This window comes from Lissotriton helveticus, chromosome 3_1, assembly GCF_964261635.1.
Source record: "Lissotriton helveticus chromosome 3_1, aLisHel1.1, whole genome shotgun sequence".
NCBI lineage: Eukaryota > Metazoa > Chordata > Amphibia > Caudata > Salamandridae > Lissotriton > Lissotriton helveticus.
In genome coordinates, this window is record NC_136061.1 from 344,456,994 (window position 1) to 344,474,957 (window position 17,964).

At 50.5% G+C, this 17,964-nt stretch overlaps 1 protein-coding gene across 5 annotated transcripts in view; it reads right to left on the reverse strand.

Annotated features, from left to right (window-relative positions):
• SPECC1 (sperm antigen with calponin homology and coiled-coil domains 1) overlaps positions 1-17,964 on the reverse strand; it is a 1,365,024-nt gene that overhangs the window by 751,307 nt on the left and 595,753 nt on the right. For 3 of the 5 annotated variants that reach the window (XM_078679997.1, XM_078679995.1, XM_078679998.1), the window contains one exon: positions 52-1,425. The exons of the other annotated variants lie outside the window; for them this stretch is intronic. In XM_078679997.1, coding sequence (XP_078536123.1) covers positions 1,404-1,425 — 22 coding nt within the window. In that variant the 3' untranslated portion in view covers positions 52-1,403. Of the gene's footprint in view, positions 1-51; positions 1,426-17,964 lie in introns of those variants that run through there. 5 annotated transcript variants of the gene reach the window in all.

Sequence of the window (17,964 nt, forward strand, 5' to 3'; positions counted from 1 at the left end):
AGAAACTTTCGCTTACTTTTGAAAAGGACACTACCGCCACCCAGTGGCCTGCTTGTGGCACATCAACAATTTTATTCAAATTTCATTGAAACGGAGTTTTAAACAAATACAAATCGTGACAGACCCTGCATGCTACCCCAAGAAGTATATCCGACAAGGCAAATAATTTGAGCAGTACTCGAAATAGCCATAAAAAATATTATTCCTCTGCGGTCTTTCTTGTAGAAACTGTATTTACCCTAACAAAGTAGGAGCGCAGAGACATGGCGAGGGCTGTGGAAAGCACACCTACGAGCCGTGCAAAGAACTCGAGAGGACGGCACAAAGAGCGGAGATATATGTATAAATGAATGAGTACTTGTGCTTCGCACTCGGACAGCACGGAGCCTCCGAGAGCGAGGTTTAGACACCCAGAGACAGAGGTGCAAAGATCAGAAGTGTCGTGCAAAGAGCGAACGACGTTCCGCACAAGGACCTGCGACCTGCATGTAAGCAGCAGTGCCTAAGAATTGCAATTGTTTGCACAGCGAAGACCTAAATTACAAGTTTAAAATCGGAGTTCTGCGAAAACGTAAAGCGCAGAATAAAGAGGCCTAACTGACCATTCACATGTTAGTGCAAGAAACTGACAATGACGAAAACCACTGTAAAGTAAGTGCTCGGGAGAGAGGGGGAAAGGTAGAGGGAGAGGGAGTGGGAGAGAGGGAGTGAGAGAGTGAGAGTGAGAGAGAGTGAGAGAGTGAGAGAGAGTGAGAGAGAGATAGAAACATCCGTCTATTCCTCGCCCTGGACCCCCGTGTCCCACTCCCAAACTTCCATTTACAAAAGTTCCTGAATCCATGACCCATTCAACACAGCAGCCACTTTTAAGGCTTTCGCCCATGGTACTAAGCAAGCCCTGTCACAGCAGGCACGCCGGCCTTCAGAACTCCATTAAATATTTCCGAGTATGGCTGGGTAGTAATCCACTGAGGCTCCACAAATACCCGCAAGGCGAAAAATAAATGTGACGGCAGCGGTGCCTCCGTCACAGGCTGCTGCCCTGGCCCCTCCAGGTCGCTGGTCCAAAATTAATCTGAAGGAAAGTACAGGTTCACAGTTTATCAAACAAACACATCAATGACAGAGCAGGATTGTCTATGAACTGTGGACACGAGGCAGGCGCCACGCACAGTGAACCAGCTCTTCTTGTGTTGTCAATGTCCTCTGGCTGCCGCTCTGCGGGATCGCGCTGTAATCCTGGGCTTTGTCCTTCATGACCAAATTGGAGGCATCTCAAGGTCACCGTGGGCCGGAAGCACAAGGGGTGTCCGTGCAGAGCCGCTCGATGCCAGGCTTCAGATGTGTCCGATGAGGCCGTGTGTCCTGCACAGACAGAGCCAGGGCAGGCCCTCGGCGGCGGGCTAGCTGGCAGAGATCAGAAACCTGTAAATCCAAGAGAGACACAGATTACACAGCCCCCGCCAGGAAGGATTAAGGTCTAACACAGCAAATCATTTCAGAGAATGTAAGAAGCGCGTATTCAAGGTGGCACGGACTGGGGCTGGCTCAGCCTGGGCAAGCTTCTCATAGCGAAAAGACATGTATATCGGTTGACAGAAGCTGCAGCAAGTGAGTGAGGGCTCTCTGGCACAGGCGAGTGCAGTTTCACTTTTGCAGACGCGGGGGGAGGGGGGATTAGTGTTTAACAGTAGGGTGTATTTGCACATCTGTAAATTAGCTCAGTTCTAGGCATATGCTATGATTAACCAGGTCCTGGCTGCACTGGTACCGGGGTGGGTGGTTTCGCTGGCTGTGTTCTGGAGGGGTTACAGTCAGGACTGGATTGCTCTGGAAGAACTGGGTGATAATCTAGCACTGACACAGCATGGCTGTCTCTAGGTCCTGATTGGGGTGCATTGGCAGAGATCACACAAAGTGCTTCGGGCAGATTCCTTAGGCGCTTTTCAGGATTGCACCAGATCGAATTGGATCATTGCAAAGCTTCTTGTATTTGTCACAAAAGCCTGCTCTGCTGTTTTTCAAGACTGTGACAGTGACGTGCAGTTCACATGCATCTCTCTGCCATTGGCACATTAACCTACCGAGCTATGTGAACAGTTTACAGTGTAGGCTGGATTACTAGAGCCAGTGGTCACCATGGACTCCTGTTTTCTATGTCAGCTGCGTCTTTCATTACCACAAAAGTAGGCGTGGCGAGTGTCAGACTGAGGTGAAGTGAGAGCTCAGTAGCAGAATCATACATCATGCTGCAGAACAGCACAATATGATTTGCGAGAGCTTGAGGGGGACTAAGGTGGGCGTGGGCGTGGGTGCAGGGGCAGGGTGGTTGCAGAGCTTTGCACAGAGCCAGTATATCAGCATCACTGGTTTAGCTGTGGGTGGCTTTCCGCACCACAGTAATCTAAAGTCCTGCTTGGCCTGACTGAGGTACAATGGCAGAGCCCTCGAGGGTGCTCCTAACAGACCACCCTTGAGTGCTGCTGTGCATGACTGAGGTGTATCAGGTGAGCTTGGTAATCTAGCAAAAACAAAGGGGATGTTGGACGGAGTGTTGAACATTGCAAGCACTCACCCCCCCGTCAACTGATCTGGGTTTAATCCATCATCATTCTTTAGCTCACTCGGCCACCCCAGTTCAGACATGGCAATATGCAAATCAGTCTGACCCTGTGCCCCATGGGAACAGTCCAGCCCAAACTGCCAAACCATGTCTTCCCTGGACCAGAAACAAGCATCCCGGGACCGGTTTTGGGTTCATAACCCTCATCAGCCAGGCTATCTAGAATCCAGTGGCAAAGTGAGCAAGGGACTCACGTCTGGGCATTCCCAGCCAACTCAGGGGTAACCTACAAGCAGCAAGTGAGGTGATTTGGAAGAGTACCTACAGATACATGGAAGTCATGGGTCCGGGGCAGACCATTCCACGCCAGCTCACAACGCCCGCACCATCAACCCTCGACCTTCACAAACAGCCCCTCAAGGTCGCCAGTCTGCCAAACCACACGCCTGACTGTCCCACTGGGGTACACAGACAGGGGCTCTCCTCTTCTTGTACAAGGACAGTGAGGCAGAACACGAAGCTGGAAGCTAAAGAAGAAGCGACAGACAGCACAGAAGAGAAGCACACGGCAGGGCACAGAGACGGAGCGCACACAAGCACAGGCAGGGCGGAGCCCTGCGTGAGAAGCAGCAGCGCAGCGCTCCCCCAGGAGGGCTCGACTTCCTTCTGCTTCCCGCCCTTGAACCTGCCTGCAGTTCACGGTTGGATGGCTGGGCGGGCTCACATGCACCAGTAGAGCAGCAAAGGAGCCACAGTGGCCCTAGTGCGAGCAAGGCAAATAGGCCCCCGACTGTTGCTACCGTGGTAAAATACATTGATATTCAGGGTTCAGTGGCCCCCTCTTGCCTCTAGGCCCCACTGTAACTACTGCATAATGGATAGCTACACCCCTGCCTGCATTCATGCGGTGCCTACACACTGCAGACATGGGTACATTTACTCCTGCCTGCATGCACGGGGTGCCTATACACTGCAGACCTACACATGTTTACTCCTGCCTGCATTCACGGGGTGCCTACACACTGAATACCTACACATGTTTACCCCAGTGTTCTTCCACAGGGTGCCTACACGCTGCAGACCCGGACACATTTACCCCTGCGTTCATCCACAGGACGCCTACACACTGCAGACCCGGACACATTTACCCCTGCGGTTATCCACTGAAAGCGTACACACTGCAGACCAGGACACATTTACCCCTGCGTTCATCCACAGGACGCCTACACACTGCAGACTCGGACACATTTACCCCTGCCTGCATTCATGGGGTGTCTACACACTGAAGACCTACACACATTTACCCCTGCGTTCTTCCACGGGGTGCCTACACGCTGCAGACCCGGACACATTTACCCCTGCGTTCATCCACTGAAAGCGTACACACTGCAGACCCGGACACATTTACCCCTGCGTTCATCCATGGGGTGCCCACACGCTGCAGACCCGGACACATTTACCCCTGCGTTCATCCACTGAAAGCGTACACACTGCAGACCCGGACACATTTACCCCTGTGTCATCCATGGGGTGCCTACATGCTGCAGACCCGGACACATTTACCCCAGCGTTCATCCACAGGACGCCGACACACTGCAGACCCGGACACATTTACCCCTGCGTTCATCCACGGGGTGCCTATAGACTGCAGACCTAGACACATTTACCCCTGCGTTCATCCACTGAAAGCGTACACACTGCAGACCCGGACACATTTACCCCTGCGTTCATCCACTGAAAGCGTACACACTGCAGACCCGGACACATTTACCCCTGCGTTCATCCACTGAAAGCGTACACACTGCAGACCAGGACACATTTACCCCTGCGTTCATCCACAGGACGCCTACACACTGCAGACTCGGACACATTTACCCCTGCCTGCATTCATGGGGTGTCTACACACTGAAGACCTACACACATTTACCCCTGCGTTCTTCCACGGGGTGCCTTCACGCTGCAGACCCGGACACATTTACCCCTGCGTTCATCCACTGGACGCCTACACACTGCAGACCAGGACACATTTACCCCTGCGTTCATCCATGGGGTGCCTACATGCTGCAGACCCGGACACATTTACCCCTGCGTTCATCCACAGGACGCCTACACACTGCAGACCCGGACACATTTACCCCTGCGTTCATCCACAGGACGCCTACACACTGCAGACTCGGACACATTTACCCCTGCCTGCATTCATGGGGTGTCTACACACTGAAGACCTACACACATTTACCCCTGCGTTCTTCCACGGGGTGCCTACACGCTGCAGACCCGGACACATTTACCCCTGCGTTCATCCACTGAAAGCGTACACACTGCAGACCAGGACACATTTACCCCTGCGTTCATCCACGGGGTGCCTACACGCTGCAGACCCGGACACATTTACCCCTGCGTTCATCCACTGAAAGTGTACACACTGCAGACCCGGACACATTTACCCCTGTGTTCATCCATCGGGTGCCTACACGCTGCAGACCCGGACACATTTACCCCTGTGTTCATCCACGGGGTGCCTACACGCTGCAGACCCGGACACATTTACCCCAGCGTTCATCCACAGGACGCCGACACACTGCAGACCCGGACACATTTACCCCTGCGTTCATCCACGGGGTGCCTATAGACTGCAGACCTAGACACATTTACCCCTGCGTTCATCCACAGGACGCCTACATGCTGCAGACCTAGACACATTTACCCCTGCGTTCATCCACAGGACGCCTACACACTGCAGACCCGGACACATTTACCCCTGCGTTCATCCACTGAAAGCGTACACACTGCAGACCCGGACACATTTACCCCTGCGTTCATCCACTGAAAGCGTACACACTGCAGACCCGGACACATTTACCCCTGCGTTCATCCACTGAAAGCGTACACACTGCAGACCCGGACACATTTACCCCTGCGTTCATCCACTGAAAGCGTACACACTGCAGACCCGGACACATTTACCCCTGCGTTCATCCACTGAAAGCGTACACACTGCAGACCCGGACACATTTACCCCTGCGTTCATCCACTGAAAGCGTACACACTGCAGACCAGGACACATTTACCCCTGCGTTCATCCATGGGATGCCTACAGGCTGCAGACCCGGACACATTGATCCCTGCGTCATCCACAGGACGCCTACACACTGCAGACCCGGACACATTTACCCCTGCGTTCATCCACGAGGTGCCTATACACTGCAGACCCAGAAACATTTACGCCAGCGTTCATCCACAGGACGCCGACACACTGCAGACCCGGACACATTTAGCCCTGCGTTCATCCACGGGGTGCCTATAGACTGCAGACCCGGACACATTTACCCCTGCGTTCATCCACTGAAAGCGTACACACTGCAGACCCGGACACATTTACTCCTGCGTTCATCCACAGGACGCCTACACACTGCAGACGTAGACACATTTACCCCTGCATTCTTTTTTAGACCTTTGCTTGGTCTGTGTTTCAAGAGGGGAGGCGTGTGGAACTAAATAGTAAGCCAGCCAGAATGTTTACCGAGATCAGAATGTGAACAGTACATCTCTATTTTCCAAAACAGTCCCATGTAACATTTAACACCCCGCTTCTTCCGCCAAAAAACACAGGTATTGAAAAATGAATATATTGTCTCTAAAGGTCAACTCTCACGCGAGTGAAGCATGGTGACGCCGTGTACTTACGTCTGCTGGTACAGATCTAATTATGCAGCACATTCGTATCCAGAAGAGTTATTTGGGGCTGGGACAGACCCAACGGGCACCATTTATTCATCTTTTAGGACAACTGCAGTCTTGCTGAGAAGTGCAGGTGCTGTCTTTCCGAGAAGTGGATACGGTTTTGCAGAGAACTGCCAAATATTTCCCATTGCAAACTTAGCCTTGATCATATGTGCTGGCGCTGTCCAAATAAAGTTTAACTGTCCTGCTGAGGAATGGCTCATGTTCCACCAAACACACATTTCCAGCTCGGAAGTTCAAGAAAAGCCTCATTACAAGTACCGGCCTAGTGATACGTGCTTGTACTCTCCCACTGACAGTACTGAAGCTCTGATGAGGAGCACTAAACTGTTCAATCGGGATATTCGTTGAAACATTGAAAAATGATGTGTCATCTTGGGCAACAATACTTCAGTAAACTTCAAGACCTTTTTTAGGGCGAGCTGACGTTAGCATTCATGCGAAGCATGAATGCTGTCAGCTCGCCAACTAATGCTATCCGTATTTGGGAGAGTGGACACCAAAGTGTCACGAGCTTTCCCAGTGTCGGATTTCACCTCGGGAGCGCGCCTGATTGCTGCGCATGCGCGGTAAAAAGCCCTGGCTCTCACAGACACAGGCAGCCCCCACCCCTCTGCATGCACGCACACACACACAGGCGCACACACACACACACACATACACACTGCCGCCCCCCAACCCCACCCCCACCCCCCCCCCCTGCACCCCCTGCATACACACAGACACGCAAGCACGGAGCCCCACTCACCCGGACTTCTACTCGTCCCGGGCTGCTCACTCCGACGTAAACGGGCACAGGGACACAGGCACTCCGCTCCTTGGCTTCCCGGGCGGACGCCGGCTGCACTCAGGGCTCTCCTCTCTATGCACCGGAGCCATGCGCCAGCCACTGCAGCCTGCCTCCTGGGAAGCTCCGGTCGCGTGTCCGGCCCCGCCCCCGTCCCCGTCCCAACAAAGGTTGCCTGGCTTCCTGTTGAATCCGGGCTGCGGCGGTGAGTTTGCTTGTTCTTTTCTGTGCTCACATTCGCTTCCAGGCATGTCCAGGGACAAGGCGAAATACCTTGGTCGTTTGAAAAAGAAAAAATTATCTTGTACAAACATGTCCCTTGAGCAGCAAGTCAAGGCAAGCACAGTAGCTAAGAGAACGAGAGAAACGAAAGACGCGAAAATGCCGGGCATTTGTGTGGCACAAATTGTTTTACTGCTGGCAGATTTCCCACAGAAATCATGGTTACAGTTACAGTTCTAGCCGTCGGTGCGTTCCTTTCTCCCCTCTGTGCAGAGGGTACCGCATGGCTGCCTGTTTATTTACTCATCCTCGTACCTTCTACCTGCCGGCCGTGGAGGAGGTGAACATCAGGCTGCGCGAGCTCTACCCGGACAGCGAGGAGCTCTTTGATATCGTGCTAATGATGAACAATCACGCCCAGGTCGGGGTGAGACTCATAAACTCCATCAATCACTACGGTAAGTAAAATAAATAGTCTTTTGTGGCTACTCTTAGCTGCCACGGCGATGCGATATATTGCACTTTGCCCCCGTTGGCGCGGCCGTTTTTTTCTCTTTGGATAAACCTTCCTACGGCGGGAATGTTTATTTGCCTGTGTCAGCGCGAGAGCCCACATTTCTTCAGCTTTCAGCAAACTTTTGAAGCCAAGTTCACCCCAGAGCGCGTGGGCTTAACTTGTCAGGGGGGCCTCGCATTCTAATCAAGGCTCCTGAAGGTGTTATTCCCCCCTCCCCCGGCCGCACACAGCAGGATTATGTACAGTGTGCCAGGCCTGTGAGGAGAGATCAAACACCTCGCTTGCCACTCTGACGGGCACGGGGTTGCAGGATTGACTGCACAAACATTTACAGTAGGGAGGGGAAGCTGTCTGGGGTTACCTGAAGGAGGGCCTGGTGGATTCCAGGGTGATGTGCAGACCTGAAGGGGGGGTTGGGGGAGCTGCTGGGTAGTCTTGCATCTGCACACAGAAGACTTCACTCACCCTATGGCTATGTTTAATACACGCTCCTTACCTCGCTGTTTTACTTGCAGCCCACACAAGTGCCTTGTGAAATACCATGTGGAAAGACGCCTAGTTTTTACAATATTTGTAGGAGGTTTTTCATTTTTCGCAAATGGATAACTTTCAATCAAATATAACGTGTCGTCTGTCTCACTGACGATACAATAACAACCCACTGACACCCATTATACCCAAGTAAACATAAAATAATAATTCCTCTTTCACCCTAGAACATTTGTCACAGGGCCCTTTCTTTCACGACTGCGAGGTCTTGTGACATCTAAGAGAGACGCAACGACACATTAAAGCCAGCATTTCCACACGTTCCCCCAACTGCTTCATATGCAAAAGTACTTCCCTGGAATTTCTTATATCTTTATGCTTCTTGAAGCCCCCCGCCTTATGTCAGGAAGGAAAGATGAAAGTAGTCAGAGACTACAGCGAGGTCTCTTCTTGGTACCATAGACTGACCCTCCGCCTTTAGTGACTTTAGACCTTTTGGTTAATTAAGGGTTACTCTTATTATCAGATGCAGGAAATCACACATTTAAACAGTCGAAGTGTTGGTACATGAGTTATGTAAAGGGGGGTTGCAATCGGTTGCATGTTTTGCAAGCTAAACTGAGAATGTGACAAGAGCTTGAGCAATGAACAACGCCCTCTAGCTGTATGCTGTGAATGAAAAATTGAACTACAAAAAAGTGTGTTTGTATGTGTGAGTGTGTGTGTGTGTGTGTGTGTGTGTGAGAGAGAGTGAGAGTGAGAGAGAGAGAGAGAGAGAGAGAGAGAGAGAGAGAGGGAGAGTGTGTGTGTTACCAAGTCTTGCGGACTGAACAACACTAAAGAAAATGTCATATATGCTAATTAACTTGCTATTGTTGTTGTCACCTAGTAATCACCATATATATCCCGGGGGTGGATGGGGGGGAAGTATGTAGGGGGGGGGGGGGGATTATGTAGGGGGCGGGGCAGCCGCTCACATTTCCACACCTCAGTTTAAGTGGCCATCTCACCTACTCGAAAAGAGGCTTTCTGGCGCTGCAAGCAACCAATTTTTGAGATTAGCTGCATCTGTAGTTACACAAAAGATGTTAATATTTCACTTCTGTTCTTGTCTTTTCTACTCTCCACACCTCACCCTTTTTTCTCTCTCACCTTCCTCTCTCCCAACTTCACCCTCCTTTCTCTCCACTACAACTTGCTGCCCCACCCACGTCACCCTTCCACCGACTCAATTACAATAACTTTTATTCAAGTATTAATTATTTAAAAAATTAAAAGCCATTGTTATTTGTAATATCAATACATCTAAGTCACAAAAATACAACACATATTGCATTACAAATGCTATAGGTGTCACATTTGCAAAAGTTATAACTATTGGCATTGTCATACACAATGCCAATAACTCAAACTTTAATGCTGCGAGACCTATTGCATTGTAAATGCTTGTTTTATTTTACCAACTACATGAACCTATTGAAGTTGGCAAAGTTTATATAAACGTAAGTGAAAAAAGCCACAAAAAAGTAGATTTTTGTTGTATAGCATACCTTCAATTCTTACTTTTTGAGATATAATTTTGTTGCATAAACAGTTTAGCAGAACAAATCTGCCCAAACCATTTTTTGTTGCACAACATTTGCCCGACTGGTAAAGTTGTGTGCAGTTGCCAAAGTGAGGAAGTTGTGTGAAACTCTAAACCATGAAGTTGCAAAGTTGTGAGCTTTCCATAACTTTGTAAGTGGGAATTGTACTTTCCAAAAGCGGAACCTTGAGTGGGTCAACCAGGTTCCACAGAAAGCAGCATGAATTGCTGGTACCGGACCCCCTAGAATGTCTCTGAACATTGCCCATTTCAAGCTCTGGCAGTGGCAAGACGGGCAGTGACTGGTTGGACAAAGGAACTGGGGGGAATGCTGGCAGTAACAGAGGTACTGAGCTTGGAGTTTATCAGGCAAACAAGTGGTCCCGAACCCTCCTCATGCGGCTTTCGTGTGCACAGGTGTGTACGTCAGGCAAAAGCCAAACCCCAGCATTATTGATGGGCTCGACAGTATTTCAAGCCTGCCAAGAAGCTTTCAAATCAAGAGAGGACCAATAACTACCATTGTTGATAGGTTCCACAGAATGTCAGGCCTGCTAAGAAACCTGTAAGTCAGGCAAGGGCCAATAACTAGCATTATTGACGGCTCCACAGAATGTCAGGCCTGCTGAGAAGCCTGTAAGACAGGCAAGGGCCAATAACTAGCATTATTGACGGCTCCAAGGAATGTCGGGTCTGTTAAGAAGCGTCTGAACTCCTTCCCATGAACAATGAGCCATCTATGCTTTGACGTCCTGGTCGTATTCCTTTTGAAGCATTGCAGCTCGCCAGAGTTGCTCATGCATCATGCACTTTTCCAATTAAAGTACGGCTGTCCCGCATTAAAGTGTGGGTTCAGTCCAAGTGATAGTATACCAACTGTGATAAACACATCAAAGTCCTTAGACACATGGAGCCTTGTTGAGAAGAAGGCAGGCATCTGCTCTGGTGGGACCTGAACCTGTGACCTTTGGGTTTTAGACAGTTACGTATATGCAGCACTTTACATTCTCACCAAAATTCTAACTTGATGCCTGCAGACTATACACATGTATTTTCTGGTGGACACATCATCGAATTGTGCTAGGTTTCCCTACAGCCTGAGGTCTACCCATATTAGTCACGTGCAAGGCGTATCCTAATTGCGACAGTCTTCCCCAGCCCCACTGGCGTCTGCATACAGTCTGGAAATCAGATCCGTTATTGATAGGTTGCTGTTTCAGGGAGACAAATGCCAAAAGAACAATTGATGGAGAGAATGCTGCCTAATGTCAAGCATTCACCCCAGTACAGAGATCTGGGCCTAAATTGATCGTTTTTTTGATTCCCATGCCATCCCAGTTTAAACCCAGCCATATGCAAATCAGTCTTGACCCAGCTCCCCGTGGAAGCAGTCCAGCCCGAACTATCAGCCCAGGCCTCCATGGACCGGAAACACGCATCCTGGTACCGGTATGCCCATTTGTGGGTCACTTGCTCGCTGTGCCATTGGAGTCAAGCTACACAGGTTATAAAAGACAAGGGAAACCCAAATACAATTGGTCAGGGACATTGGGTAATCAATTATTTCTAAAGACATTGGTACCTAGACAACGGTTAATGTGAGTAAACAATAAATACAGACCCAACCAGTACTATATTTTACAGCTGTCTAGCCGGATAGGGTTTTTTAAATATGCAGTTGCAGTCGGAATCGACAGGCAAGACATGCTGTAACAAGCATTTACAATGCAACTGTTTCACCTTTGCAAAAGTTAGAGCTATTTGCATTGTAAATGACAACATTTTTATTTATGTGTTGGTTTGGAAAACAGATAAATAAATGGCATTGTCATTTACAATGCCAATAGCTTAATCTCTCGCAAATGCCACACACACACACACCCACAGAGAGCCCCCACACACAGAGCCCCCCCCACACACACAGAGCCCCCCCCACACCCACCCACAGAGCCCCCCACACACACACCCACACAGAGCCCCCCTCACACACCCACACAGAGCCCCCCCCCCACACAGCGGGAGGGGGGGTGGGAACGGGCACACGGACAGCGGGAGGGGGTATCGGGCACACGGACAGCGGGTGGGGGGGTGGGGGAAGACAGGACAGCAAGCCGTTTTAGAGGATCACTACTGCTTGTCCTGGCAATGCTCAAGGCATTGAAGCATTAGAGGCATTCCTAAGACACAAGCCGCCTCAGGGGATCGCTACTGCTTGACCTTGTGCAATATCCTCGGGGGGCGGGGGGGCGGGAACGGACAGCGGTCGGGGGGGGCGGGAACGGACAGCGGGGGTATGATTAGGGATGAACAATGCAAGCCCAAGCATAGACATGGCTCACCATACATCCACTGCAATAAGCAAGCTGATTAAGTGCCTAGACACCGCCGGGTATATGTAGCGCTATACAAATTTTCTCTAGATGCTGACATACATTAAATTATACATGCACACATTTTACAAGCAACTGGTCAAAAACCTCTGGAGAAAAAAGGGGGAGCAGTTATGTGCGCTGTATAAGCAAAACCCCATCTGTGATGTGCATTTACACACAGCTTACCCGCCGACGCGCCGTGTGACCTCCAGCAGCAGCCCTGTACAGTGCAGATGTGTTCATGTGCTCGTGCCCCTGGTCTCGTCGGCGGACCTCCCTGGACGCGGAGAGAAACGGGGAGGCGGATAGTTTAGCACTTAGAGCTGGGACAAGGGAAGGGGTGCGAGGCGGGATTGGGGGGGTCAGGGTAGTTTGTGCATTTGTAGTGTTTATGTCAACAGCACAGCAGCATTCTCCCTTCCTCCGTCTCCCTTCTGTGTTATCTCCTCAGCAGATCCCTGCCTATGGCTCACTTTTGATGGCTCTCAGCTCAGCAGCACTATGCCTCTCCCAGAGAGAGGGTATCAGCGCCGCCCCTGTGCCCATACTGCTGTACTCGCCGCTGCTTATCGCCACGTTGATGGATCTTAGCTCCACGTCATGTTCGTTTTGGACTGATGTCTAACATCTCAGCAGCACCATCGCTGCTGGTCACCAGCTGCGTAAGTATCCTGGCCCGCGCCGCGCCGCCCCTCGCTCCACAGTAAGACCTCACTACTACTGCAGCGTTCATACCCCCGCCGGCTGCCACTGCACCTACAGCCCTTCGCTCACTTGTGTTGACAAACAGAGCAGCAGCATCGAAGCACTCCCCGAGTTCACTGCCCACGGCTAGCAGCACCCCGTTACTCTCTTCTGCTGGAAAACAACCCCTGCCCGCCACCCTCCTCCTGGCTGACGCCTCAAGGCGCCTTGCCCATTCTTACCCATGCGGCTGATGACCAACAGGCCAGCAGCACCGTGAACTTGCTCACCTCATCTGCTGCTGCTGGTCCAGTGGTCCCCCCAGCTCTGGCGGTTCATCACAGCCAAGCAAATGCCTCTGAACGGGGCTGGGAGCGCCGGGGACCCTGCCCACCCCTCTTAAAGGGCCAGCTTCAAGGCACGGTTCAATCTACAAGTGAAGCTTGCAAAGTTTCTGCTCTCATCTTCTCCAGAGGAGTCCCAAAAAGATGCTCTGTGCCATCGAGTTTTACGGACGTTTGTATTATTTTTAATACACGTTCATGTCTGCTCCTATAGACTAGAAACCGGAGTTCACTGAATTGGAGGGGGGGGGGGGGATTTGCCGTGTGAAGTGCGGGTTGGCGGGGTGTTGGGGTGTGTACTCACAAAATGAGTTTAGGGACGTCCCCTTCTACAGCGCACCGAATCATGCACGGACCATAGCTGGCGTCTCTCTAGCGTTTTCAGAGTTTTTTTTTATTTAACTATCTATTTCACTGACATCTGTGAGTTTCAGGGAGATCCGGCCAACTACATTCGTTTCAGGGAGAAGAAGTCGAGGACCGGGGAGGTGGGGGGGCGGGTGCTGGAAGCAGATGCCCAACGAACACCCCCACAGAAAAGAGAAACCTTACTCCTTCATGGAGATCCAATGATGGCTGTAAGTGTTTACGTCAACCCCTCAGACAGCGGGAGGGAGGGGCGGGAACAGACAGCGGGAGGGGGGGCGGGAACGGGCACAAGAACAGCGGGAGGGTGGGCAGGAACGGGCACACGGACAGCTGGAGGGGGGCGGGAACGGAGAGCGGGACATCGCGCAACCCACCCCTGAAAACGACATTTAAAAATGGCGAAAACAAAGCTTGAAAAAAAAAAAAAAAAAAACAACCGCCCACCGCCGCATGACGAGCGCAAGGGGGTGGGATGAGTAAAAATCGCGGGAACGCCCACGAATCTGCTCCGTGAATGACGGACAGATCTCTCTTCCAATGGCTAGCCTCCATTTATGGAGCTAGCCAATGGAAGAGAGGGGCAGGATTAGGCCAACTATCTGTTCTCAAAAGATTTCGCCTTGCGCGAAACGCTGCTTGCGCAGCTTTTCGCCAGGTCGAAGCCTAAAAACGGCTAATCACAGATTCCTTTGATACTTGAGACCGCGGACACGGCTCACAGCTCACTGGGTTACAGTCCCAGATACACTGCAGACATCTGAAATAGGCCTTCCTGGAGACCGCTATGCGGTATTAACCTCTCAGCCTCCTAAATACACTGGACGCCGTCCAGTAGCTTAATTAAGCTGTTACAGCCCTTCTAATTAGGTCGACTCTGACCCAGCCTCTACTTGTACAGACCGCACCTGCGGCTATCTGCATCTTTCTTACTCGGCCCGCACTTCTAATCAGTCATCAACCAGGTATTGCAGTACCTCCAGGAATGGTGCACTTCCCCACCAAGGGAAAACAATGCTGTTCAAAGAAAGACAAGAAAACAAAAGTAGCGCTTCACTGGCAAACTCTGTAAAGTGGCGCTAATGTGTTTGCGTGTGAATAAAAGCAGTCTGGCAGCTTTACAACCACTCTGACATGTTTTATTTCGTTATTTATTTACTGTTCATATTTTCAACCGTTTATTACTGAGGCTGCATTTTAGAATAGGAAAAGGTCATAAACAGATGACATTTCCAGCAAAAGTATTTTTCTTTTTTGGATCCATTGACAAGGTAAAAAATAAACGAAAGGAAGAAAGTGAGGAAGAGAACCGTTTCTTGAAGTCATGGTTTTCAGTAAGTGAGGAGGAGCGAAACAGAGATAGAAAGAGAGGGAATAAGAGGAAGAAAGAGAGGGGAGTACCAGCAGAAGTGGACACTCTCCTTGTCTTCTCTGGGCAAGAAGGAAAAGAGCCCTTTTCTTTCTCTGCCCACCCGCCCATCCCTGAACGGCCACGAACGCAAAGCCTCATCTATAAGCCTTGGCTTTTTCTGCCATCCTGAGACGCGAGTTTAAAATAAAAAAAAAAGTAGGGGAACAGATTCTATTCAATTAAAGAAGTAGGGGCATGCCGTGACCTCCGATCCCGCCTTTTTCGACCACTGGGTAGGAGGATGCGGGCATTGATCTCCACACCTCCACCCCGACCCCCGCATCCCTCATTAGTGGGTAAAGAGGCGATGGACACCAAACCCATGGGATAGTTTGTGTAGAAGGTGGTGGAAGGAAGCGCAGAACTGCTGCACCAGGGACCTTGATCTCCTTGCAACAGAGGTGAGGCTCAGTGGGGTAAGCTGCTTCTTGTGGACGGAGGTGCTTCTTGACCAGTGCTTTAAATGGGGAAAAATAAGTGCAGGTACTCATCAAATTGAGCTAGGGGCGTGGCTAGTGGGAGGGGTTAGAGGCGGGGCGAGACATGATGATGCAAAAACACTTCTATTGAGTATTCCTGTTGTTTTTGCATTGTCCTGGATAGTGGTCTAAAACTTTGCATTCCTAAATACTGCTGGTGCTCAGACTTAATACCATGCCTGTAGGGATAGTTTACACATATGGGGCTTCTCCCTGTTCACCAACCATGCCAGCAGTTATCCTGATCGGTCACCCTCTGTCAGTACTGTGTGTGTGCACGTATTTGTCCGGCCTTGCCTTTACATCCACCACCCGTCTGGCGGTGTTCAATAATTGCCTAGGCCCATCCGGCTCGCCGTAGGGCGATTCCCCAGACTCACTTGTTCCTTCTCTAGGTCCGTTAATTCTCGTTCTAGTTGTCTTCGTACTCCAGCCACTCAGGCCATGCCCTCTCTTTGCAGCGCAACCTGATGAGCCTCATATTCCACTGCTCTAGTCACTGTGGTATACCCATTTGCACAGAAAAAATGCAGAGAGTACCCCTTAATGTATGTGCGAAAAGCACCACCCGTCCGGCACATTCATTCACAATTTTCACAACAAGATTTTCAGTCTAATCCACCCAGCGTAGAGAGTCGGGATTATAGGTGCGTGGTCTGACAAATATCTATTTAGGTTGGCTGAGGAAGCATACCAGTCCAAATCTTTTGTCTTCCCCAACACATAATCTCTACGATTATATCCCCTGTGTATGGGCGGATATTATGAGAACACTTTGTCTCTCTGGGAATGATGTCTCCTGTCTCCAAACATCTAATTGTTGCTGCCATATGGGGTCTGCATGTACCTTCACCTATCAAGGCACCAACCACGTCCTTACCCCTCTCCTATGGTTAGAGTATGTAGCACCTTACAAATGACCTAGCTTCTCTACCTCGGTCTACAAAAGGTGCGTTTCCAGCAACATAACTATGCAGTCCTGATACCGTTTATGATAGGATAACACTATCTTTTTGGGTATCCTTTGAGACCACATACATTCTTGGATGTTAGCACATTAACCATAGTCATGGACATGGCCCATGTGAAGTGTCCAGCAGGTTTGGGCCCTACCCAATTCCCTCAGCTCTCCCCCCACCCACCCACCCACTCGAGCATCCCACATCAGAAGTCGTCATTGCTCTTTAAACCAGAAAAATAACACAAAGAGCAGCCCCTCAGGTGGTACCTAAATATCCCAACATGTGGCCCGCCGAAGTGTATCGACGAGGCCTTCTGTCTAGAATGCGATCAGGTACTGGGCTGATTCTTCCAGCATTATGCAGAGTGGAGCTGCAGGGGATCTAAGAAGGGGCGAGAAACAACAAAGCCTCCTTAAAAAGCAATTGGTCTTTTAAAGACCTGTTAAGTACTCGGGTGCGGCTGTGATTGCTCCCTGGAAGCTGTCTCAGCCGGGCTGCCACACGACAGGGGAGGGGGTGTCTGAAGCCCTTTGATCCCAATGGGCTTGCGCGCCTGATGAGAACCCAACACTGCAGAAATACACAGGCTGTTGCCAGCCAGAGCGGCACCTCAACAAGCACGATCTGTTGCATGTACCCGTACTTCAGGGCGTACCGGTACTCCCCTTTCCCGAAAAATAAGTTCCGGTACTCAGGGGGATTAAACTGAGAAGTGCCGATACTCAGTACCGGTGAGTACCGGCCCATTTAAAGCACTGTTCTTGACGCGTGCGTATTGAGGACGTCCATATTACCCAGCCGCTTCCCTCGCATGGACAGCGGGAGCAGAGGTAGTGTACAGCTTACCTTTGCAGCCAGTAGGCACCTAGATAAAACACCGCCTGGAGGAACACTGTAAGAGGGGATTAGTTACAGGCAAAGAGCACCCCTCCCCCACCTCTTCACCTGTGCAAGGGTGCCCTTGTTGACACACTGTGTATTAAAGCAGGGCTTTCCCTAAATGCAACTGCAATGTCAAATCAGCTGCAAAACAAGGTTGAAAGCTGTTTTGGCAGCCAATTCAACAGAGTTGAGCTGACTGCATTATTTTCTTGCTATGGAACTTTTACCCCCTTAGTATGATGTCAGGCCTCCCAAAAAAGGAGGAGACGGACTACCATCTGGCACACAGGATGGAGAGCACTACTAACGAGACAAATGCAGTTCAAAGCACACAAAAGGACAACAGGAGAGGAAGCAGGTGTAGTGAGGCTCTGGTAACTGATTTGCAAGAACCCACTCCTAGCACAACGGTGATATCTGATCCTCCCCTATCAAGGAGAGCAAAAAAAAGCTGAGGAAACAACTGAAAAAAACAAAAGTAAGGGGAAGACAATCGCAGCTTGGGAGACAGATCACTCTTCCCCACATGGCATTGCTAAAACCAGTCAGTTTTACCC